This window comes from Cynocephalus volans, chromosome X (genome assembly GCF_027409185.1).
Source record: "Cynocephalus volans isolate mCynVol1 chromosome X, mCynVol1.pri, whole genome shotgun sequence".
NCBI classification, from domain to species: domain Eukaryota; kingdom Metazoa; phylum Chordata; class Mammalia; order Dermoptera; family Cynocephalidae; genus Cynocephalus; species Cynocephalus volans.
In genome coordinates this window covers 125105150-125130134 of record NC_084478.1, presented here as the reverse complement: position 1 = coordinate 125130134, position 24985 = coordinate 125105150, and the positions used below count along the sequence as shown (strand labels likewise).

At 33.5% G+C, this 24985-nt stretch overlaps 1 protein-coding gene across 2 annotated transcripts in view; it reads left to right on the top strand.

Moving 5' to 3' along the window:
• The window catches only part of LRCH2 (leucine rich repeats and calponin homology domain containing 2), a 121704-nt gene that overhangs the window by 49449 nt on the left and 47270 nt on the right, over positions 1–24985 (top strand). For both annotated transcript variants that reach the window (XM_063083883.1, XM_063083882.1), the window contains exons 6-12: positions 5531–5664; positions 10273–10360; positions 10670–10781; positions 10976–11073; positions 11169–11227; positions 14825–14932; positions 20708–20773. In XM_063083883.1, coding sequence (XP_062939953.1) covers positions 5531–5664; positions 10273–10360; positions 10670–10781; positions 10976–11073; positions 11169–11227; positions 14825–14932; positions 20708–20773 — 665 coding nt within the window. The remainder of the gene's footprint in view (positions 1–5530; positions 5665–10272; positions 10361–10669; positions 10782–10975; positions 11074–11168; positions 11228–14824; positions 14933–20707; positions 20774–24985) is intronic.

The following is a 24985-nucleotide window of genomic DNA, read 5'->3' as shown; positions in this document are numbered from 1 at the left end:
AGATGGTGTCTCACTGTGGTTTTGATTTGAATTTCCTGAATGCTGAGTGATGTTGAGCAGTTTTTCATGTGTCTGTTGGCCATTCGTATATCTTCCTTTGAGAAATGCCTATTTAGCTCCTTTGCCCATTTTTTTAATTGGGTTACTTGCTTTTTGTTGTAAAGTTGTTTGAGTTCCTTGTATATTCTGGATATTAATCCTTTGTCAGATTTATATTTTGCAAATATTTTCTCCCACTCTGTTGGTTGTCTTTTAACTCTGTTAATTGTTTCTTTTGCTGTGCAGAAGCTTTTTAGTTTGATATAATCCCATTTGTTTATTTTTCCTTTGGTTGCCCATGCTATTGGGGTCATACTCATGAAGTCTGTGTCCAGTTCCACTTCCTGGAGTGTTTCTTCTATGTTTTCATTAAGAAGTTTTATTGTTTCAGGGTGTATATTTAATTCTTTATTCCATTTTGAGTTGATTTTAGTGTATAGTGAGAGGTATGGGTCTAGTTTCATTCTTCTGCATATGGATATCCAGTTATCCCAGCACCATTTGCTGAAGAGGCAGTCTCTTTCACAGTGTATAGGCTTGGTGCCTTTGTCAAAGATGAGCTGGCTGTAGGTGTGTGGGTTGACTTCTGGATTCTGTATTCTATTCCATTGATCAGTGTGTCTGTTTTTATACTAGTACCATGCTGTTTTAGTTATTATAGCTTTGTAGTATAGTTTAAAGTCAGGTAGTGTTATGCCTCCAGCTGTATTTTTTTTTTGCTCAGCATTGCTTTGGCTATGCATGGTCTTTTGTTATTGCATATAAATGTCTGGATAGTTTTTTCCGTTTCTGATAAAAATGTCATTGGAATTTTGATGGGGTTTGCATTGAATTTGTATATCATTTTGGGTAATATGGACATTTTCACAATATTGATTCTTCCAATCCAAGAGCATGGGATATCTTTCCATCTTCTTGTGTCCTCTCTAATTTCTCTCAACCATTGGTTTTTAGTTCTGTTCGTAGAGATTTATCAAATCCTTGGTGAGGTTTGTTCCTAAGTATTTTATTTATTTGGTGGCTATTGTTAATGGGCTAGCTTTCTTGATTTCTCTTGCTTCATTTTCACTCTAGGCAAATAGAAATGCTACTGATTTTTGCATGTTGATTTTGTATCCTGCAATTTTTCTGAAATCATTTATCAACTCCAAGAGTTTTTTTGTAGAGGCCTTAGGCTCATCGATATATAGGATCATGTCATCTGCATATAGGGGCAATTTGACTTCATCTTTTCCAATCTGGATGCCCTTTAATTCCTTCTCTAATTGCTCTGGCTAGTACTTCCAACACTATATTGAATTGGAGTGGTGAGAGTGGGCATCCTTGTCTAGTTTCTGTTCTCGAGGAGAACAGCTGAAATATCAAGGATATTGGTCTGTAGTTTTCTTTTTTGTTGTATCTTTACCTGGTTTTGGTATTAGGGTGTTGTTTGCTTCATAGAATGACTTTGGGAGAATGGCCTCTGTTTCAGTCTTTTGGAATAGTTTGTAGAGAATTGGTGTCAATTCCTCTGAATTTTTGGTAGAATTCTGCTGTGAATCCATCTGGTCCTGCGCTTTTCTTTGTTGGGAGCCTTCTGATAACAGCTTCTCTCTCTTTTATTGTTATAGGCCTATTCAGATTTTCTGCATCATCTTGGCTTAGTTTTTATAGTTTGTGTTTGTCCAGAATTTATCCTTTTCCTCCAGATTTTCAAATTTGGTGTCATATACTTGTTTATAGTAGTCACTAATGATTTCTTATATTTGTGAAGTATCAGTTGTACTATCACCATTTTGATTTCTAATTTTTATTTGGATCTTCTCTCTTCTATTTTTAGTTAGCCATGCTAATGGTTTGTCAATTTGATTTATCTTTTCAAAAAACTAACTTTTTGACTCATTGATCTTTTGTGTCTTTTTTTGGGCTTCAGTTTCATTAAGTTCTTCTCTGATCTTTTTTTTTTATTTTATTTTTTTAATTTTATTTTGTCGATATACATTGTGGCTGATTATTGCTCCGTTCTTCTCTGATCTTAATGATTTGTTTTCGTCTGCTAACTTTGGGTTTGGATTTTTCTTGTTTTTCTAGTTCTTTTAGGTGAAATACTGGGTTGTTTACTTGCCATCTTTCCATTTTTCTGAAGTAAGCATTTAATGTGATAAATTTCCCCCTTAGTACTGCTTTTGCAGTATCCCACAGGTTTTGGTATGATGTATCATTGTTTTCATTAGTTTCAATAATTTTTTTTATTTCCTGGTTGATTTCTTCTTGGACCCATATGTCATTAAGTAGAATGCTTTTTAATTTCCATGTGTTTGTATAGTTTCCAGAATTTCGTTTGTTATTGATTTCTGATTTTAATCCATTGTGGTCTGAAAAAATACATAGGATAATTCCAATTTTTTTGAATTTGTTGAGAGTTGATTTGTGACCTAATATGTGATCTATCCTAGAGAATGATCCATGTGCTGATGAGAAAGAATGAATATCCTGAGGTTGTTGGATGGAATGTTCTGTAGATATCTGCCAAGTCCAGTTGGTCTATACTGTTGTTTAGATCTTGTGTTTCTCTGCTGATCCCTTGCCTAGATGATCTGTCCAATATTGAGAGTGGGGTGTTCAGGTCGTCTGCTATTATGGTATTAGTGTCTATCTCCTTCTTTAGGTCTAATAGAGTTTGTTTTATAAATCTTGCTGCTCCAACATTGGATGCATATATATTTATGATTGTTATGTCTTCTCGGTGGATGAATCCTTCCTTTTATTATTGTGTAGTGTCCCTCATTATCTCTTTTGATGATTTTTAGTTTAAAGTCTATTTTATCAGATATAAGAATAGCTACTCCAGCTCGTTTTTCTTTTCTGTTTGCATGGTAAATCTTTTTCCATCCTTTCACTCTTTGTGTATGTGAGTCTTTATGGGTGAGGTGGGTCTCTTGAAGGCAGCATATAGTTTGGTCCTCCTTTTTAATCCTGTCAGCCAGTCTGTGTCTTTCGATTGGGGAATTTAATCCTTTTACATTAAGAACTGTTATTGAAAGGTGTTTATTTACTCCTAGCATTTTATTGATTTTTGTTTGGATGTCTTAAGTGTCTTTTGTTCCTTTCTTTCTGATTTACTATTGTCTTCTGTATTTGTTGATTTCTTGGGTTGTAGATAAACTTTTTTTTCTTTATTGTTAGCATTTTTATTTTACTAGTGGGTTTTGATTTTTCTTGAGTTTTTATGGCAGTGGTAGTTATTTTTCAGGTACCAAACCCAGTACTTCCTTGAGAATTTCTTGCAAGGGTGGTCGTGTGGTAATCAACTCCTGTAGTTTTTGTTTGAGAAATACAGTATTTGCCCTTCATTTCAGAAGGATAGCCTTGTGGGGTAAAGTATTGTTGGCTGGCAATCTCTGTCTTTTAGTATTTTGAATATATCATCCCATTCCTTTCTGGCTTTTAGGGTTTGTGATGAAAAGTCTGATGTTATTCTGATTGGGGCTCCCTTATAGGTGTTTTGATGCTTCTCTCTTGCAGCTTTTAAGATTCTCTCTTTTTCTTTGAGTTTTGCCAATTTGACTATAACATATCTTGGAGAGGACCTTCTTAGGTTGAATATGTTTGGGGATCTTCGAGTCTCCTGAATCTGAAGATCTGTGTCTTTTCCTATACCTGGGAAATTTTCTGCCATTAGTTTGTTGAATATATTTTCAATGCCATTTTCTTTTTTCTCCCCTTCTGGAATACCCATGACTCGGATATTTGAGTGCTTAAGGTTGTCTGATATCTCTCTTCGATTTTCTTCTATGTTTTAAATTCTTTTTTCTTTTTTTTTTCTGCCTGTGTTATTTCAGATATCCAATCTTCAAGGTCGGAAGTTCTCTCTTCTGCGTGTTCTAACCTGTTCGTTAAACTCTCTGTTGTGTTTTTTATTTTGTTGAGTCAATTCTTCAGCTTGGCAAGCTCTGCTACATTCTTTTTCAGGGCCTTGATTTCCTTGTACATTTCTTCTTTCAGGTCCTGTATACTTTTTCTCATTATCTTATGTCATCTAGCTGAGTTTTCTTGTATCTCATTTAGTTTCTTTAGAGTTAATCACTCAAAATTCCTTGTCAGACATTTCAAGGGCTTCTTATTCTATAGGATCAAGAGCTTGAGTGTTGTTATCCTTTGGTGGTGTACTTTCTTGATTTTTCATATTTCTGGTATCTTTGCTTTGGTTTTTAGTTATCGTGGTAAAGGATTTCATGGTCCACCGGTTGGATACTATTGTCTGGCTAGGATCCTGCCATGACTGCCAATTTGGCACAGCTGCCTCAGTGCCTGTGGGCAGAAGATTTGGGCTTCTCTGGTCAGTGCCCTCTCGCCCGGGCTGGTGGGGCATTCGGCGGTGGTGAGCCCTATCTCCTCAGTCGTTCTGGTGCCTCGGGGTGCGTCGTCACCATGGATCTCCAATGTATTGGTATTCAGACAGCTCAGAAGTTTTAATTTTCCTTTTATTTATTTTTTATTTTCTTTTTTTTTAATAGCTGCCCTGTAAGGGGATCCAAACCCTTGACATTGGTGTTATCAGCACCACACTCTAACCAAGTTAGCTAATCAGCCAGCCCTATTATCCTTTTAAGTGAAGTTTTTCTGTAATCAGATCAGACCTAATCCATATTGGAATTATCTAAGAAAGATTCTTCCTCTTCATCTGGAATGATAATTGCTTTTTAATATGGTTGTCTTACTGTTTTCTTTGTTGAGTATTTTTGCATGTGAAGTAACATTATGTGAACCCATAAAATATTATTTATTAGAATTTTTGAGAAATACTCATGTGATATCACTCATAGTGACTAATTAACCTTTGTGAAGCTGACTTTATGTTTTCTTACCTCTAATTTTCCATCTTTTTAAAATACAGAATACCTTCTTTCACATAGTATTTTACCCCTCATTATTCCTTTTCTCCTTGAACGATGAAAATAATTTCTCAGGATATTATCCTAATTGAATTGACCAATGCTTTCCTTTATTATTTTATTATAAGTGGCTTACTATGATACCTTTCAACAAATATATTTTCCTATATTTACATTCTTTTATATTATCCTTTTTCTATTGTTTATACCAAATATCTTAGTGGTTCTGATGAGATTATTTTAAGGAATTACATAACCACTCCAAGAGATATATTTGTTTTCATTTTTTCTAATAAAGTCAACTTTCATGAGTTGTAAATTTTTATTGTTTAGTGGTTTGTACATTCTGCTTTTATCGAGAAAAGTTAGTGAAATAAAGAAAAATTAACGTGTTTTTTCCAATAAAAACAGAGATGGCGTTAGAATCTTAGTTGGCATTAGTGTTGTCAGATTTTTCCACGAATTGTCAGAAGTACAAACATTAAAATATGCATAGTGTCAATTAAGATTGTGTTGTCTCAACATAATTTGAGATTTTTAAAATGTATAAGTAAATTGATAGAGGTCATTTATATTTGGAACTATATAATTAAATCTACTTCTTTATTTATTGACAGATATGTTTAAAGGGGAAAGTACACATATTTAAGTACTTAAATATCCAGGCATGTTGCAGAATGGATAAGAAACCAGATTCCCTGGATCTTCCACCATTGAGTAAAAGAATGCCCTCCCAGCCTCTCACAGACAGGTAATGTAATATTCTTAGAGTCTCATTTGATGATGATTTTTGTCCTCTCTTTTTAGAAAAGATATTTATTAATCTTTAGCGTACTGAATATATTTATGCTGATTGGCCCAGCATTAAAATAATTGGCTGAAGCTAAGTATCACCATCATAGAGTGAACTTCTAGGATGCTAGAATAAACTTGATATTTTTTCAAATACTAAGCATTAAAGTTTTAGTAGTAGAAATGTAAACGTTTAACATCATAATGTAGAAACACTAAGTTCTCAGCATATGACAACTGTTAATTTACTTTTGTGACCACTGTATTGTACATTTGTAATAATAAGTAGAATTTGACTTTGAACTGAGGTTGGTAGAAGAGCAAGCAAGACATTATGGGGGTACTACCTTTCTTCCTTTCTTTTTGTCTGGATCAAAGATGATATACATCATTGATGTTCTTTCTGTTCCTTCTTAAGAGATTTTGAAGTGGTAGATTCGATATTCTGTTTTTAATTCATCCTTTCAAGATGTAGATTGGTTTGAAATATTTTATGAAAATATAATTCTGTGCAGTAGTATGGAAAATAACTTGGAATGAGGTGAGACCACAGAAAGGGAGACTACACCCCTGTCAAATATTTAAAGGTTTGTCATTACATATATGATAAAGTTTAGATGGCTTGGAATGGTAATATAGTAGTGAGTACTGTTGTTAACAGTGCAAGTTCTTGAATTACGAAATATTTTTATTGCCTAAGTAGAATTAAATATTTATACATTAGATTTATGTTGGGCGTCTCTGGCAGCCGCACAGGACCCCAACAGGTTTTTCCTTTCCCTAGAGGGTTGGGGTGAAAGGGATTGCCCTTTTCTCCCCCTCAGGACATGAGGCGAAAAGAAATTCCAAGAGATGGCTGAGCACGCCGCTGCTCTCCAAGATAGGGAACAAACACATACACATGCAGCAGGGTTTCTGTCAGGCAGTTCCGTTTATTGTAACACAAAAGATCATATTTATATGCTTAGCAGGCGGGGATTTCCAAGCTTAGGCCAATCCTTGAAAAGGTCAAATGTGCATGTGCCTTGCATCTCTATGCTTAGCCCTCCCCCTTAACTTCCCTTGCATGCCACCTTTTATCCGTTTAGGCCATCTGTTGTTTTTGCTTAGAAAAAGGATATGGTCCCATAGATTTAGTCCCTAAAGATTATTTTGTTTAATATCATGAATGGTAGTAGTCTAAACAATTCTACAAAAAATACAACACATATTCTAATCTTATTAATCTACTTTATATTTTAAATGAATTTGGCATTCATTGTTAGTCATTTATTTTACAAATATCAGTTGGTGCCTATTGGAAGATTCAGGGTATGTTGTGTTGAATGCCATACATGTTGGTCGTGACACTCATGGAGCTCCCAGTCTACTGCGAGTGCGCGTGCGCGCACACACACACGTTTATTTCAAATTATGGTGAGTGCTATGAAGGAAAGGAGCATATTTCAAGAGTGTGGTCAGGGTTATGTCTCTTTGGAAAGGTGGAGTTTTAAGTCAAGATCCGAATGAAGAAAAGCCAGTTTCATGAAGCGTGAGGCGGGGAAAACATTATTTGATTTATGTTTTAAAAAACTATTTTGGCTCTTAGGGGAGTAGATTGGACGTAAGCAAAAGTAGAATCACAGGAACCAGTTATGTTGTTGCAGTATTCCCAAGAGATCAAGGGATCTTGAATAGAGTGATTGCAACAGAGATAAAAAGAAATAGACAAAATGAAGATATATTTTGGAGATCATCCCTAGCAATGCCATGCAATAGACATATAATGCAAGCCACATATGTAATTTTTAATTTTCTTGTAACCCATTTTAAAAAAGTAAAAAGAAACGGGAAATTAATTTTAATACTATATGTAATAATGTAATTTTAATACTACATCCAGTCTATCTAAAATATTATTATTTCAATGTGTAATTGACATAAAAAATTAGATATTTTACATGCTTTTTTCATATATATTTATATTTTTTAGTAGCTGGCCAGTACAGGGATTGAACACTGGACCTCGGTGTTATCAGCACCGTGCTGTAGCCAACTGAGCTAACCTAACCAGCCAGCCTGCTTTTTTCATATTAAGTCTTTGAAATCTGTTGTGTAGTTTATATGTATAGCATGTCCCAATTTAGAATAGCCACATTTCAAGTGTTCAATAGCTGTACATCGCTTGTAGCTACTTACTGTATTGGACAGTGAAGGTCTGTAGAATTGGTTGTCTGGTGTTTTGATCTTCTACTCACAGCACATATTGAACTACTTAGAAAATTCTTGTATATGCTTCCCACTCTCATACTCAGGCTCTTGGCTATATGGTTCTTACTACCTAGAATGACCTTTCACATATTGTCTATTTTATAAACTCTTTATTCTTTATAGACAGGCATTACAGTAGTTATGTATATTATATTAGTTGTGGAAGCCCTTTTCTGACTCTTAATAACTGTATGTCCTTGTGCCTTAATGTGTCTGGTTCTTAGTTTTCTTGTAGGAGTATGCAAAAAGGAAAATAACCACACAAATGCTATAGGATTAAATTAAATAATGTACTTAGCACAATGCCTTACCCATACTATTTTCTCAACAAATAACTTAGTTATCATTGTCATATATTACAAATACACGAATGTAAGTACGTGTTTGTAATATTATGCAGTGGAATCAGATGGATTTCAGTTCTAACTGTGGTGTAACTTCTTCATTCTTCTGTGGCCTTATGTAAATTATTTAACTTCTCTGAGCCTGTTTTCTTATCTAAAATGTTAACTGTACCAACTTCATAGGTTGTTGTGAGAATTAAATGTGTGCTTTGCAATTAGTTAAATAAATGGTAATCAGTAAATGTTATAATTTTTTCCCTTGGGAAGTTAACTTTTATAAGCTTTGTTATCTCATTTGTAAAAAGAAATAATAATGCATAAATTTAAGACTGTAAGGCTTATGTATAAAATATGAGCTGCATCTAGCACTGTACCTAACTATGTAGACTCTCAACAAATGCTAGCAATTATTGCCTCTCTTTATCCTTCAAAACTTAAGTTCAAATGCCACTTTCTTGGGTAGGCCTTTCCTAACCTTACCAAGGAGAATTAGTTGATCTCTCTTTTCTTTTAGCACTTTGTATTTACCTTTTTTGTAGTCTTCAACAACATACAAACAGATCCATCCCTCTCTGGGCTGAGAGCCCTTTGAAGGCAAACTTTTTTTATTTATCTCATCTTAAGCATTCAGCACAGTGCCAGATACTTGGTAGGTGCTTCACTAAGTATATTGATATACTTCTGAAAAGTATAAAAATTTGTTTTTTGGTTTTTTAGCATGAAACTGTATTTGGGGGAGGAATTATAGCATAGTGATTAAGATCAGGGACTTTAGTGCTAGATGACCCAGGGATCAAATTTAGACATTTGCAGGTTGTGTCTGTATTAGTTCATTTCTGTTGCTTATAACAGAAATACCTGAAACCAGGTAATTCTTAAAGAAATATTTATTGCTTACAGTTTCAGAGGCTGGGAAGTCCAAAGTCCAGGGAGCACATCTGGTGAGAGCCTTGTTGATGGGTAGTGACTCTTCACAGCAAAGTGGGGTGTCACATGGTGATGGCAGAAGCAGAGAGAGAAACTAACCTTCTCATTCACTCTCCTTTTAAAGCCACCAGAACCACTCCTGTTATTCCAATAGTGGATCAATCCATTCACAAGGGTACAGTGCTCACAATCCAATCACCTCTTCAAGACCTTTCAACTACCAAAACAAAATTCCCCACCTCTTAACACTGTCACAGTGGGAACCAGGCCTCAGTGACTTTGGGGCTTTGGGGGGACATCCAATCCACAGCAGTGTCCTTGGGTAAATTGCTCAGTCCCTTTCAGAGAAAACATTACTAATCTACTAGAGTTTTCACAGGAAATATGTAAAGTATTGTTTTTAAAACAGCACAGTTCTTTGCACATAATAAGTGGTCATTGTAGAGTGTTTGGTGAATCTGCAAATTAAAGTGGAAAATACTTTGCTACCTGGGTGGCATACTTTGTAACTCAGAAATTTGCAAAAATACCTCTAGCCTAACACCGAAACAGTTGTGTATTGAATGCTTTGCAGACTTTTTTTTTTTTTTTGCATTTTCTCTTTTCTTAATTATTAGATGGGCATTATTTATGCAACTAAAGCATATTTTTAGAGCTAATGAAGAGGAAACTATGTAAATTAAAGTTAAAAAAAATATTTCAAAGCCCGGTGATGAAATTTTGCTAAACCAATGAGAAACATAGTTCTTTTATCAATATGGTTGTTTTAGCAGGGCAGTCTGCTTTTCTGAATCTCTCAGGAGAAACAATAGGTTATTGGTAACAATGTACACTTTACAACATAGCACATGAAGGAAAAAATCTTGCCTGAATGACATGAATAAAATGTTTTGTAGGAAGATTTCCGATTTTTTTCCCTCATGTTCTTAAGGATCTTAGACATAAAAAGCACATATTCTGTATTATCTGCGTAAATTTAAGGTCAGTTGTGCATTATCTATGTAAGAAGAAAACCCTAACTTCCCTTAGGATTTCTATTTCCATAGTATGGAAGATTTTTATCCCAATAAAAATCATGGCCCTGACTCTGGAATTGGAAGTGACAATGGAGAGAAACGATTATCTACAACGGAAGTGAGTTTTTTCTATTACTGATCTATTTTATTTTACAATTTTATTGGGACTTTGAAATAGAGACACTTGCACAAAGTTGACTTTTTATTTTGCTTGAAAAATATGATTATCATTATATTTTATGATTTCAAAAATGAAAAGAACATGCATATTTTTAAAAGCAGAACAGTAATCCTTAACATTAATTTTTAGTTTGTAAACTGGAGACATAAAGCAGATATTCTGTAATTCATATGTGAAATTAAAACAACGTAATCCTTATCATATGTTTAAAATGCCTTATTTGTACTTTGTGCTTATTCCTTTCAGCCATCAGATGATGATACAATTAGCCTTCACTCTCAAGTCTCAGAATCCAATAGAGAGCAATCATCAAAAAATGACAGTCACACAATGGGAAGTAAGCCTGACTCTCAAAAAGGTAATTCATATAGTATCAGCTATTTTTATCTCATGTACATAGCTCTCATCAAAAGTCATTTTTTAATTAAAAATGGGCTTTGAAAAATTATAATATCTTTAGCCAACTCTTATATTTAGAAAATATAAGCACTTCAGTGTCAGAGCATACCATTTACTATTTATATTTCCTAATAAATATTAATCTGTACTTAGATCAGGAGGTGTATGATTTTATTGACCCCAACACAGAGGATGTAGCAGTTCCTGAACAAGGAGATGCACATATTGTATCATTTGTCTCTTTTCTTAAGGTAAATAAAACTTTGAACAAATATTAATTACATATTCTCTTTGATCTTACAAAAGTAGACCATATAATTTAAAATAACTTTTTTTTATATATAAGGGAAAAGAAAAATGTTCTGAAAAATCTCAGAAAAATGAAGAATTGGGAGATGAGAAAAGGTAAGCACACAGGAATTCTCAAACAGAAATGGTAATTATAAATACTTGAACTATTCATTAGATATTCTTACTTGAAAGAGTACTTGAAAGAATATAATTTTTTGTTCATTTACCTGCTATATTTAGATAGTTAATTTGTAAATACTTCATCTGTCTGTATTCCTAAATTCAACTCAAAATTGTAGTAAGCATTTGAGTATAGAATACACACTAGTTTTTCTTCCTGAAGTATAATAATAATGTCTATTATTATTACTGTGGAGGACAGTAACTTCACCTACATTGCTTCATTTGAACTATTTAGCAACCTTTTAAAATAGATGGTATTGACATCATTTTACTAATAAAGAACTGAGACCTGGAGTTTCAAATGTCTGGAACTCAGGTCTTCCGTCTCTTGAACTAATACATTTTCCATTTCATTGGCCTGGTTATGGTAATTTTAAGGGTATTTACTTCCATATTTTATTAAAATAATTGTGCTTTGGATTGTTTCTGCATCATTCATCTTATGAAATGATGGAATATTATCTAACACATTTTTTCAGTCACTCCTTCAGATTGCTTCATAACTACAAGAAGGAAGGAAGCAGCATTTGTTAAATATCTCCCATGTACCAGGATCAGTGCCATGTGCTTTCCTGTGTTTCTCGTTTAATCTACACTAAAATTTTTCAGGATAGATAATGACTCCATTTTTACCAATGAGGGAGGTGAAGTTCAAAGACTAAGTTTTGTGCCTAAAACCACTTAGCTAGTGTCCACCTAGCTGTCTTTGATCCCTGAACTTTTGTCTTTTCCCTCCATTGTGATTCCTCTAAGTAACTTCATTGGTAACTTTAAAGCAGTTATTAATTAATCATCTCTGATGCCCTGCGAGGAGGTAGATTGCTTTGTCTTATACTCTTTCGATTTCATTCTTCCCTTACTTTCTCACCTTATCTAATGAGGACAGTTGGCTGAACTTGAGAGTCACCAGTGGCATGTAAGATGTGATAAAGAAACACTCATTTTTAGATATTGTTTTTTAAATCAAACGCCTTTGGGATAAAATGACTTTTTGGAGAGCAATTTATTTTGGAGAGCAATTTATTTTAAAATTTCTGTGTTCTCTTTGAATGTTAAAAGTGATATATTTTAGTTAGTATTTTTCTGGCAAGTTTGAGAATCTTATTTGAATCTATTTTGTATTTTCATTATTTAGATATTTTACGTAGAGATTTTTAAAATCAAAGTGAATAAATTGATAAAAGCAGGGTGGGTCAATACAATGAAAAATTTTCATAACATTTTATGTTTATTTATAAACACAAGCTATATTAATCTGTTTTCTGTTCCTTACAACAGAATACCTGAAACTGGGTGTAGTGGATTGAATTATGTCTCCCCAAAACTCACTGAAGCTTGAGTTGTGTCCCTGAAGTTTTATATATTAGAAGCTTAGCCCCACTGTGACTGTTAAGAGGGTGGGAAATCCTACTATGGTAATTGAAAGGTCGAGCCTTGAAGAGATGATTGTATTGTAGGATCGTGTAGTAGTGAATGTATTAATAATGGTGTGTTACACTTTCCTGTGTGTAACCGAGACGGAAAAAAGAGAAAGAATTCACTCTAAGTACCATCAATGAGGCCTGGATGGACTGCCACCCATCAGGGGAGCAGCCCTGATCCAAAATCAGCCTTTCTTTTTATTGACAAGACAAGGAAGTTTCACAAGAAAAATCAGTTGATTCAATCATCAAAGAAGGACATAGAAACAAGCAGTGTAAAACTTGTAACAGCAGTAAATTAACCATGTGACATTGCAGAATGTAATTTGTAAAAAGCTAGGTCAATTCACCAACAAACAGCTTGTCCTTAGTAAACATTTTCTTTTCCACATACTTTCTACAGCAATTTCTTTGGCATATTTAAACAGCATTTAAGCAGTTTTCTTAACATATCTTAAGAACAATCAGTAGGTTAAATAGTCAATAGTCATTCAAGCTAGAATCAAACCAGCTACCTGAAACAAAGTACACAATCCCATCCCTAAACAGTGATTAGAATTGATTAGATGGCTTTTGCCAAACTTATCTGTGAACTCTTGTCCCCTACTCAAGAGCCTTTTGGCTTATTCATGCATTACCTAAAAACCCTATTCTAAAATCAAATGAGAATCAAGATTACTAACCCACTACAATGGTGGTTATGGGCGTGGTTCTGAGGGCTTTAAAAAGAGAGTGAATGAGGAGGTTACTCTCTGCTCTCTCTGCTCCATCATTTTCTACTTTGTGAGACTTGTGCATTTCTGTAAAGCCACCACTAAAAAAGGCCCTCACCATAAGCGTTCCTAGGATGTTGGACTTCCTAGCCTCTGAAACTGTAAGCAGTGAATTTAATTTTCTTTATAAATTACCTAGTTTCAAGTATTTTGTTATAAGTAACAGAAACAGACTAATACACTGGGTAGTTTATGAAGAAATGAAATGTATTTCTTACAGTTTGAAGTTGGGTATATTAGTCCATTTCTATTGCTTATAACAAAATACCTGGAACTGGGTGATTTATAAAGAAAACAAAATTTATTGCTTACAGTTTCAGAGGCTGGGAAGTCTAAAGTCCAGGGATCACATCTGGTGAGGGTCTTGGTGGTGGCGACAGTGACTGTGGGGTATCACATTGTGAAATGGTGGAGCAGAGAGAGAGAGAGACTAACCTCCTCTTTTACTCTCCTTTTCAAGCTCTGTGAACCATGCCCTTGACCACCATTTTTAATCCATTCACTATGGCATGGTCCTACAATCTAATCACCTCTTCAAGACCTCACCTTTGAACTACCACAATAGGATTTCCCATCCTCAGCAGTAACAGTGAAGATTAAGTTTTGGGCGGGGTGGGGGGACATTCAACCCAAGGCAGCTGGGAATTCCAATGTCCTGGGAACACATTTGATGAGGGCTTTTCTTCTGGGTGGTGACTCTCTAAAGCAACCCAGGGTATCACATGGCAAGAGAATGGCATGAGTAAGAGTGAGCTAACCCTTCTCACTTGCTGTCCTTATAAAGTCATGGGAACCACACCATTATTCCATGAATGGATCAATCCATTCACTAGAGCATAGTCCTCAAATCTAATCACCCTTTAAAGATCCCACCTTTCAGATACCATAGTCAAATTTCCCACCCTCTTAACACTGTTACAGTGAGGGTCAAGTTTCCAATACATGAAGTTTTGGGGGACACATTTGACCCATTGCACAGGCCATAAAGAGCTCTGCAATATAGAGTCCTTATTGCACTCAAGTCTGGGAAATATGCATTGTTAAATTACTATGACCATTACATATTTTGGAAATTAAAAAATGGGTTTATACTTTGCCGTTATTGATTAACCATTAATTATAATAATGTGGCCAGTATGCCACATTTCATATTGAGTAGAAAGTGAAGGTATGTTTTCCTTAAATATTTCTTATTTGTTGTGTTAGTATTTTAAATACAACATGGACTTAAGGATTTTAGCCTTCACATGGTATTAAAAACAAAAATGGTTTCTATTTCTAGAAGCTGGCATAAAATATACTTTCTGGATAACCATGTTCGTGTCACCTTTCAGACTTGAAAAAGAACAGTTACTTGCAGAGGAAGAGGATGATGATTTGAAGGAAGTAACTGATTTGAGGAAAATAGCTGCTCAGTTATTGCAGCAAGAACAGAAGAACAGGTATTCTTTACAGTAATGAGACTTGAATAGGCAAATTTTATAATCATTAAATCCCATTATTTAAAGATTATCAAATGAAGTATATGAAGTTTTGAGTTAACAATAGGGCCCTCTTAAGATCTATTTCAAGGAACTAATTACTAAAAGACAATAGGACATACTTAGGAGGGAAATGTATAATTAAATATACAACTAACAGAATATAGTCACTATATTTAATATTTTTTATGTTATTTTTTTATTTCTGCATGCTGAATCATAACTGATTTATTTGTTGATGTTCATTTTAGCTCACAGTAGCGTTATTTACATTGTAAGCATTTTTTTCCTAAGAACATGTGTCCTTTTTCTCTTTTTTTATCAGATTCTGAATTTCTTAGGATTTATGTAAACTCCTTAGAATTCAGTTGAATTATATAATGGTAGATTAAATCAGTGTGATGATTTCAGGGTCACAGGTTTACTTTGGTCTGTGAGCATTTCTCCCTCTGATTAGGCTTTCTCCAAATGCCTGTCGTTAGCAGTGAGGACGACTTCGTCTATAATTGAGTGTAAAATCAGCACAAGTCCATTTTTAATACAGGAAAAGTTCCATGTGCTGTTGAGGGTCAGCTGTTACTGCCATCTTTATGTACTGACAGTACTACATGTATAGTTTTGAAATAATAAAGATCTGAGGTTTTTTTGTTTGATTTGAAAAAATTAAGAGAATTCTTTGATACATTTATCGGGGATAAGTAATAAGTATTTTACTTCATCTATTCAAAATAATAAATGTTTATGGATAAAATGACCATGTTTTGGGAAGTTTCAAATTTAAATATGCTAGTATTTATTTAATATGCTTTGAAAAATACCATTAAAACTTATCAAATGACAAATGTGGTTTTTAGGAGCCACTTTTTAGGAATCTGGATAATAGTTAATAAGCTAAATAGCCAGTATCTTTCTTGCACAGCTGTTACATTTATAGATTTAAAAAATCATACTAGAAAATACCACTGATCTTTATCCCTTCTCTATCTAATGTATCTTCATTCCCAGTTCACATTTTTCTTTTATCATAACTTTCTGTCAACCTTTTCTATGATGTTTATCCTCTAATTTTCCCCTATGATCGTTTCTGATGGGCTTGTTTTTAATTGGCTGCTTATGAGGCTGTGTGTTTTTACCCCACCAATATAATCTAAGTGTTGATTGCCACTGGGATTTAAGGGGTTTAATGAAGCAAGCCACCACCTGCTCTGTGGAGCTTAAAAAATAGTTGACTTTCTATCTCCTCTACCTAGGAGGTGAAAGAATTGTATTTGTCATTATGGGAAGAGAATATTGTTTTTTAAAGAACCCACAACAAATATCTATTTTTCTTATGACATTAATAATATAATTGGAGTGAGTAATTTTAGATTTTAACATTGTCATATATAATATTCTGTATTTTCCATTTCTACTATTATCATATTAGTTTTTCATCTGTCCCTGTGACTTCTTATTCTTTCTTGCCTAGGTGCAACATTGATTGAATCGTTATATTTCATAGGTTTAGTTTTTGTTATAGTTTTGTAATCAGTACAAAACAGCACCTAGAACTGTGCCTTGTACGTAGTAGGTACTCAGTAATAGTGTTATTGGTTCATTTTTTGCTTGAAAATTAAATCAGCAAATTTAGAGCTAACAGGAGCCATTAATTTAGTTAAAAATTATATGTCCTCCCAAAGTAACTTCTGTTATTCTTCAAGATGTATGCAAAAGTGATTTCTGTCTTTCTCTGATTCTTTTCATCATCTTTTTTTAGATGTTAGCACGTACAAATATAAGAAATTTTTAGATTAAATGTTAATATGCAATGACATTAATGTTATAATAATTTTGTCTAATTTTTAAGGCATTAAAATATTTATAATAATCTGGTCATAAAGAGTGTATTTTGCTTTTTAAATTTATAATTTATAGAGAATTTAGATTAGATCACTAGCCAATTCTGTTAATAGCTGAACTTAAACTGTATCTCAGAATTTTTTTTAGTGCTGAATCTAGTATTTTTCCATTAAATGATATTTTTCCTCTTTTTAAAATGTGTTGCTTTTGCTTACATCTCTTACATTTAGATAATAAAAATTTTTTGTTTACAGTCACAATACTTGAATTTGAATGAGACTAAAAATATCTAAGAGTAATCCTATATAAGGATGTATCCTGCAGTAGATTTGATATGATTTATATCTTCTCTGGTTGTAGATTTTCCTTTCACACTGTTTTATTGTGTTTATATTCCAGCTTTATTAGTGAAGGATCTGAAATGCTATTGAAAATTGCAGGCCAGGAGTTATAACATTTTTTTTTAGGTTTTAACACAATCATTGTACTTTTTTTGTTGTTTGTTTGTTGTTAGTCTTGATTAAAAATAATTTATCTGGATTGAGTACCCTGGCACACCAGGAAATACCTCCCAGAACTTCTGCTTTGACTATGTATACTTAACTGTTCTTTAGCTTGCTAATAGTTGAAGGTAAATGCAATGTTACCTCTCAGTAAAAGAAGCCATGTATGTATTCCAAAAATAGAGGTAATTTAAAAACTGCTTGTGTTGAGTTTAGTGAGAGTTTCATATAGCAGTTTTGCTACTTGCTTAGTTCATACTACTTTTAAAAAATAACTTTGATTCTTCAAGAATTTTATACTAATACCTGGTAGATCAGACTATCTCAGGAAAATAAGAAGAGGGCATTGAACAGAACTAACAATCAAAAAGGGTGGGAAAAGAGGTCAGCAAATAAACCATCAAGTGGGTAACTTACAAGGTTCAAAGTCTGAAACCTGGTTATTTAGAAGACTGCCCCTCTCTTTGTCTAATTGATATGCATAGATTAAGCTATGTTGTATTGACTGACAGTTTATTATTGAATTTTAAACAACTAATCTTTATTCCCTCTGTCAAAATATTAGAGTATTATTTCTACTTTTGTCTGTATGTATTGATGTCCTTCTGAATCAATGACTTTGACTATATTAAAATAGCTATTCAGCAAGGCCTAACTTTACCCTCACTATAATTTGGGAAATTAAAAAAAACCAAAAAAACCACAACAAAAAAACCCCTATAGTTTTAAAAAATCTGTATGTTAAAAATAATATTGCAAGGTGGATAAGTTCTAGAGATCTGCTGTACAACATTGTGCCTATAGTTAACAATATTGTATTGTACACCTAAAAATTTGTTGAGGGAATAGATCTTGTGTTAAGTGTTCTTACCACAATAAAATAAAATTGGGAAAAAAAGCGTGTTTTCTAGAATAGAAAAATGAAAACAAGGAAAGAGCTAAGAATAAAGTGATAATCTCAGAATATTTTTAATATTAACTTGAGAATAAAAGAAAGGAAATTCTGTTGAAAAAGAAAATTGATATTGTTTATAAATTATTGAGTAAGTTCTTCAAATTTTTATCAGCCCTACTCATGTATGTTAGTATTAGAAAAGTGGGTACTGCTCTTTTTTTAATACTGATTTTATTATGTGGCTTAATAAGCAGAGATGTTAAGCAGGCTTCTCAAAATTTGGTTATCATTTAAAAGAAAGGATTAAAATATATGTGGGGTTCTGCAAAAAATAGCTTCAGTTGACTGGTTCCCATTGCATATTCGTTCTTGCTAACTTACTCTGTAGTATTTTCTGTTATGTCTTTCCTTTTAATAACTATTTTATTTGCTTGTAGGTGTATCCTGAGAGTTTTTCTTTATTGTGAAAAGATGGGCTTCTAAGTACTCTGTGATATTGATATAGCTAAATAACAAAAAGTAATTATGAAAAGTTAATTAAACTTAAAGTGTAATTAAGGATCATGGAAATAAAGCAAAATCAGATTTTGAAACAATTAATTAATTTGGTTTAGCATTATAGAAATTATGTACGTTAACTGTTTCATGGATTTTTATCTGATCATATGAATATTTCAATTTGAGAAGCAGAACATTAAACTCTATCTTGTTATAACTAATTAGGTAGTTCTCTCAACTCTTGCAATCTATCTATTCTTCCTTTTTTGCTTCCTTTATTATTGACTACTTGCCCTCTCCAAAAATGTCTTCTTACTTCTCCGATCTTTTGGTTTGGTTGATGTACGTGAAATATGAATACAGACGGAGGCCTTTAAGTTATAGAGCATCATTCAGTGACAGACTCTTCCAGAGGACCAGAGCAGCAAGACGTGTATCAAGGTATCTAGTTTGTGGAAGCCTTAAATGTTAAATGGCCAGGTTGAGACAGCTGAATTGTGCAGTCTTTTACTTAAAATAAGTACTGGTAATCATATTAGGGAAGTGTGTTAATAATCTAGAATATATGTTTTGATAAAATAGATGTCTGTTTTGAGTATCAGAGTAAAACAAAGTGTCAATGTACATAGCAAAATTTTACATAGATGTATTCTCAAGTACATAAAATATCTTTTATAGGTAATTGGATCTCAACTTTTTTTTTCTCTCTGTTCCAATATGACTCATACACATCAGTAATCACAACGCTAGTGAGTGTGGTATAGGGAAGAATCAGAATTTACTGTAGCAAAGGGTGTTGTAGTTTGTCTCCCCACTTCCCCCGCAATAATTTTGATATTTCCCCCAGGACAGTTCTTACTGTCATGTTTCCTTCTCAAAAGTCACCATTTTAAAATGTATTTTTTTCTAATAGTCTTAGATATTTCATTACCTTAATTGTTCTGCATTTGGGGATTTAAGGCAATTTTAGTGTATGCCCATACAAAGAAGATAAAAGTGCTCTTAATTTTGAATTGTTTGGCCCAGAGCTACACTGATTTGCTATGATACTTGTTCTTTGCACCTCACTGTGACTTCCTCTCAGTGAAGCTCTACTAGATCCAAGCTAGTGAGGAAATCTGTGTAATGGAAATTGGTTTCAATATGCTAACTGTATTTCTGTAATTACCAACTTATTTAGTTTATTTTGTATTTTGTCAATATACAGTTTTAATTTGAAATTATTTTGTATATTCTTTTGATAGTTAACATCTGAAGATTTTATTTTAAATAAAAGGCAGATATTTTACTCCTTATAACAGTAAACTTTAAAAGTGAAAGTTAAGTTACATTTATATGTAGTCACATTAAGAACTCTTAATTATGTACTTATATTAAAGAAAGATAGTTAATTCATTACTTTGACCTTTATATTAATATTTAGAATTATATAAAATTATGGACAACTAGTTTTCTCTTAACAATGGTTCAACATTTAAAATTTTTCTTTCTTTTTTTGGTTTTCTTTAAATACGGTTTCATTTGGTTATTAAATGTTTGTATTTCTTTACAAAGAATTGAGCTTTAGCACTGGTTTTGCATTTAGAATTGAAGTTTATTATTTAGCATTTGGCAGAATGATTAGGTGTTACATCAACATACCTCAGTATCATTTGCTGTGCTGGGAAAACTAAACCAGTCATGATGGTACCTGAAAAATCTGTATCTCTTTGTCTTCTGTCTCAGCCAAAACTTAGATATGCACAGGGCAGTGATAGCATGGTTAGAAGATATCCAAACCTTGAGAAAGGGTTTATAAAAGAATATGCATGGAAGAGTTGGTGAACTTTATTCTTTCGTAAATAGTGTGCTTATGGGCATCTGACCTAAATAATATTTAAGTTTTGTTTTCTAGCAAAGATCTTCATGGACCAAATGCAGTTTATTTTGGAGATATTTTGTATTGTTCATGCAATATTCCCTTTAACATATTTTGGAATTAATGTGTTTATTTACTTCTAGGATTCTTAATCATTCAACTTCTGTCATGAGAAATAAGCCAAAACAAACTGTGGAATGTGAAAAGAGGTATAAAATATCTTAGTCCTTATATTTAATATTTTATAATGAGACTTGATCCTCTGACCGTGATATTTCCATATATAGACCTTAATTGAATAAATAATATAGATTTAATATGATTAGATAATTTAAAGAGGAAATGTGTTATAGAATGAGTAAAATTTACTTTTGATATAAACAAAACCAAAAATGCTGATTTGATCTCTTTTTTTGCTCATACTTGCATTTTGGCTTGATAGAATCATTCATTCATTCATTCAGCAAATATTTATTGTATTACTATTAATGCCAGGCATGACATGTTTCTTTCTCATTGATTGTGCTTATTCTCTTTGTTATTGTTTGCATTTTGATTTCTTTTCAATTGGTCATTACTAAATTCTTATGTAAATACATGATCTAATTCTGCATATATGAATTCCAGAGAATTAGAAGAACTTGAAAGTTTCTGTTCTTTTTGGTGTTTTGAAAATTTACATCAGACTCAGTTCCTGAGTTAGTCCTATGGGAGTGTAAAGGTCCAAGGCTAGGGGGAACTACAGAAGTGCACACAGAGAGAATTAACATTTGTTGAATGTTAATTGAATAACACTGTTCTTATTGCTTTAAATATATGATATCGTTTAATCCTCACAATAACTATGAAGTTGTTACAGTTGCTGTCTCCATTTTACAGATGAGAAAACTGAGGCTCAGAAATTAGCAAAAATTGCTCGAGATCACATAGCTAGTAAGTGGTAGAGTTAGGATTCAAACCCATATTGTCTAATTCTAGAACCCCAAGTCGTAACATATGGTACAAGAACACTTTGTTTTCTCCTGCTCCACACATCCACTGGACGTCTTTTTCTAGATATTCCACAGTCCAAACTGAACTTATTTTTACCTCAAACCTGTTTCTTATTCTATGTAGTCTGCCTGAGTGAATGTGCCATTATTTATGTAGTCACCCAAATCAGCAACTTCGGATTCATTGAAAACTGCTCTTTCTTATGCACCCCTCCCAGTCCAGTCAATCAGAGAAAATTATAGCTTCTTAACATTGCTTGCATCTTTCCCAACCTCTTTATTCTTACTGCATTTGTATTGGTTCAGGCCCCTTTGTTTTCTACCAAAATTATTGTAACAGTCCCTGTGTATGTCTCCTTTCTTCAGTTTTGCCTAGCTTTAAATCTGTCTTCTGTACTATAGAAGAGTGATGGTTTTAAAACACAAGTGTGACTATGTGACTCTCATTTATTATCTTCTAATGGCTCTTTACAACTTTTAGGATAAAGCTTAAAATGTTTAGCTTAATCCATAATGTTGAAGTGTGTTTCTGCCTACCTCAAGAGCCTCATCTCATGCACTCCCTCTCTGTCACCCTTTGCATTTAGGAGCAAAACTCCTTTCTGTATTCCAGAGTGATTTCATATCTCTGTTCTGCATACTGGTATCTCTGATAGGATTGCCCTTCCTTCTTCCTTTCTTGGTTTAGTCTTTCAGAATTCAGTTCAAGCATGAGATGAATTTCCATACCCAACTCTGGGATTATTCATCTATCTCAAATTTTATTTAATTGGATTTAACCCACTGTCTCTCTCTTTTGGATACTGACTCTATGTTAACATCTTAGCTTTCTTAAAGTTTCTGTTATTTACTTTCTGCCTCAGTTCCTTTCATTCCCACCTTACGATTTCTCCTCAGGTTCTTAACATTCTCTTGTGAAAGCCCCAATTGCCCAAACTTCAGAACTGTGATATCCAATCCTGGCCTTTCCTTCATACAGCTATTATTTCTCCTTTTCTCATTTTCAAAACAATCACCAAATTCCTTCTTTAAAAACAAAACAAAAAATTTAAAACTTTTTTCCTGATTGCAAGAATAATATAGCTTTATGATTGAAAAATTGGAAAATTTTGGAAACATAAAGAAAAAAACCAAATAAATGTCACTCATTATCCCACACCCATAAGATAAGTTATATTATTTTGGTATTTTTACATTTAGGCCTTTTTTTTTAATATATGTACATGAATATTTGCATTTGCATGTGTGTACGTGTGTACATATGTATACACTGCAGAGTTGTATACCCTTTTACATCCTCAACACTGCCACTTAGAGGTGTAAGAAGCACGTCAAACGTTACTTTCCAAAACCACATTCTTAATCTCCCTTGTTGTACCCGCAAACCTGTTCCTCCTGTATTTTTCCTCATTTTGGAAAATGTCAACTCTGTCTAGTTGGTCAGCTCAAAAACCTTAGTCATCACAGTCATCCTTGATCTGTCCCTTTCTCTCACACCCCATATAAATCTTGTTGACTCTACTTTTAGAATATATCCAGAATCTGATCATGCCTTACCACCTCCACTTCTACCATCCTAATTTTAGCCATTTCTTATTTGAATTATTACAACAGCCTACTAACAGGTCCTTTTTTACTCTAACTTTCCTTTAGTCTATTTTCCACAAAGCATCAGATTGATATTTTAAAAACATGTCAGATCATGCCATTCATCTTTAGAATTCTCTTCTTCCCATCTCATTCAGAATAAAAACTGATTTCCTTTAAGGCCTTGTAAAGACCTACATTATTTGGCTCCCTATTGTCTTCTTCTCTTTTCCTAGTTAATTTTGTGCTAGCTATACTGGCTTCCTTGTTGAATCTCAACACACCAGGCATTCCCCCCACACCCCCAAGGCCTTTGCCTCTGTCTGGAATGATTTCCCCCCAGACAACCATACGACTTAATCTCATGCCTTCGGGTTTCTGCTCAAATGTCACTACATCAGCACAGTATTCCTTGAACATCATATAAAAGAGCATGCCTCCCCTGCTCCTTTGTCCCTATTTCCCATACCCCTATTTGTTTTTCTCCATAGAACTTAACACCATCTGACATTCTGAATATGTATTTATTTATTTATTTGCTTATTGTTTTTCATCAGCACCCCATCACCCCCTGGGCACACTATAATGCAAGTTGTATAAGACCGGGGACTTTATTTAGTATTCTGCAGTATGCCTCCACTTAGTACAATGCATGGCACACACAGTAGGTGCTCATGAATACTTGTTCAGTGAATGAGTTAGAAGAATATATTGAAAAGATGAGTGCCAGGAACAGTATTGTGTCCTGGGAGATTGAACAGTGATCAAGAGACACATGGTCCCAGCCCTCATGAAGTTGATGATTAATGTCTTAATATATTGTTCTAGGTGTACTTGTATTTTAAAAAAGGGCTTTTGAATGTACAAATTCACAATTAATAGGAATGATTATCTGTTGGTGGCATTAGGCAACATGCAGACTTTTAGGAGAGACCTAGAAAGATTCTGGATACTTAGGTTTTGGGTGAGTGGTCAGTCTCCCTGAAACTCAGCGTGGATAGCTTTGTACTAGTAGTGTTCTCAGGGGTACTCACCAACATCTCTAGCCACTTCTAGCAATCATCATGAGCCTTGGGTCATTACAAACAAGCAAGACATTTGTGATGAACTATTGAGAAATTGGTTGGCAAGATAGCACGGTACAGTTGAAAGAGTGTGGGCCTTGAAGTCAGTCAGATTTGGGTCAGAGTCCCAGCTTTAGCCCTTACTTGCTGTGACGCTTTGGATAAGTTTTAAAATCAGCTTTAGTGCCTGGCACCTAAATGCTTAATAAATGTGAATTCTCTGATTATTTCTTTCTATTTGCCTTTCTTCCTATAGAGAGGGAGACTAACATAGTGATTAAGATTTCAGTTTCTTAGAATCATACTGAGTTTGGGTCCTGTGTAAGTTACCCAAGCTTCCTCTGATCCACATTTACCCCATCTATAAACACAAATAATAATAGTATATACTTCATGGTTGCTGAGATGATGAAGTGGATTAATATATGTAAATTGCCTAGAACAGTGATTAACACGTAGAAATCATTTCAAATATGTTATTAGTTGTTGAACTATTGTTAATACTATTGTGAACTTCCTTATTTTTCTGTTCTCTTGTATCTGTTCTTAGCCCTTCCTTTTTCAATTCTCATCTTTTTTTGTTGTTGTTGTTCAAAAGGAAAATAACTTTGTGGGTATTTTTTCTGATATTAAGAAGTATTACATGGTCTTAATTTTTCTAGGCTGTTATTTTTTAAATTTATTTTTAAACTGAAATGTAATTGATTGTACATATTTATGGGCTACAGAGTTGGCTATCAATATTTGTGCATAATATTTGATTATTGAATCAACATTA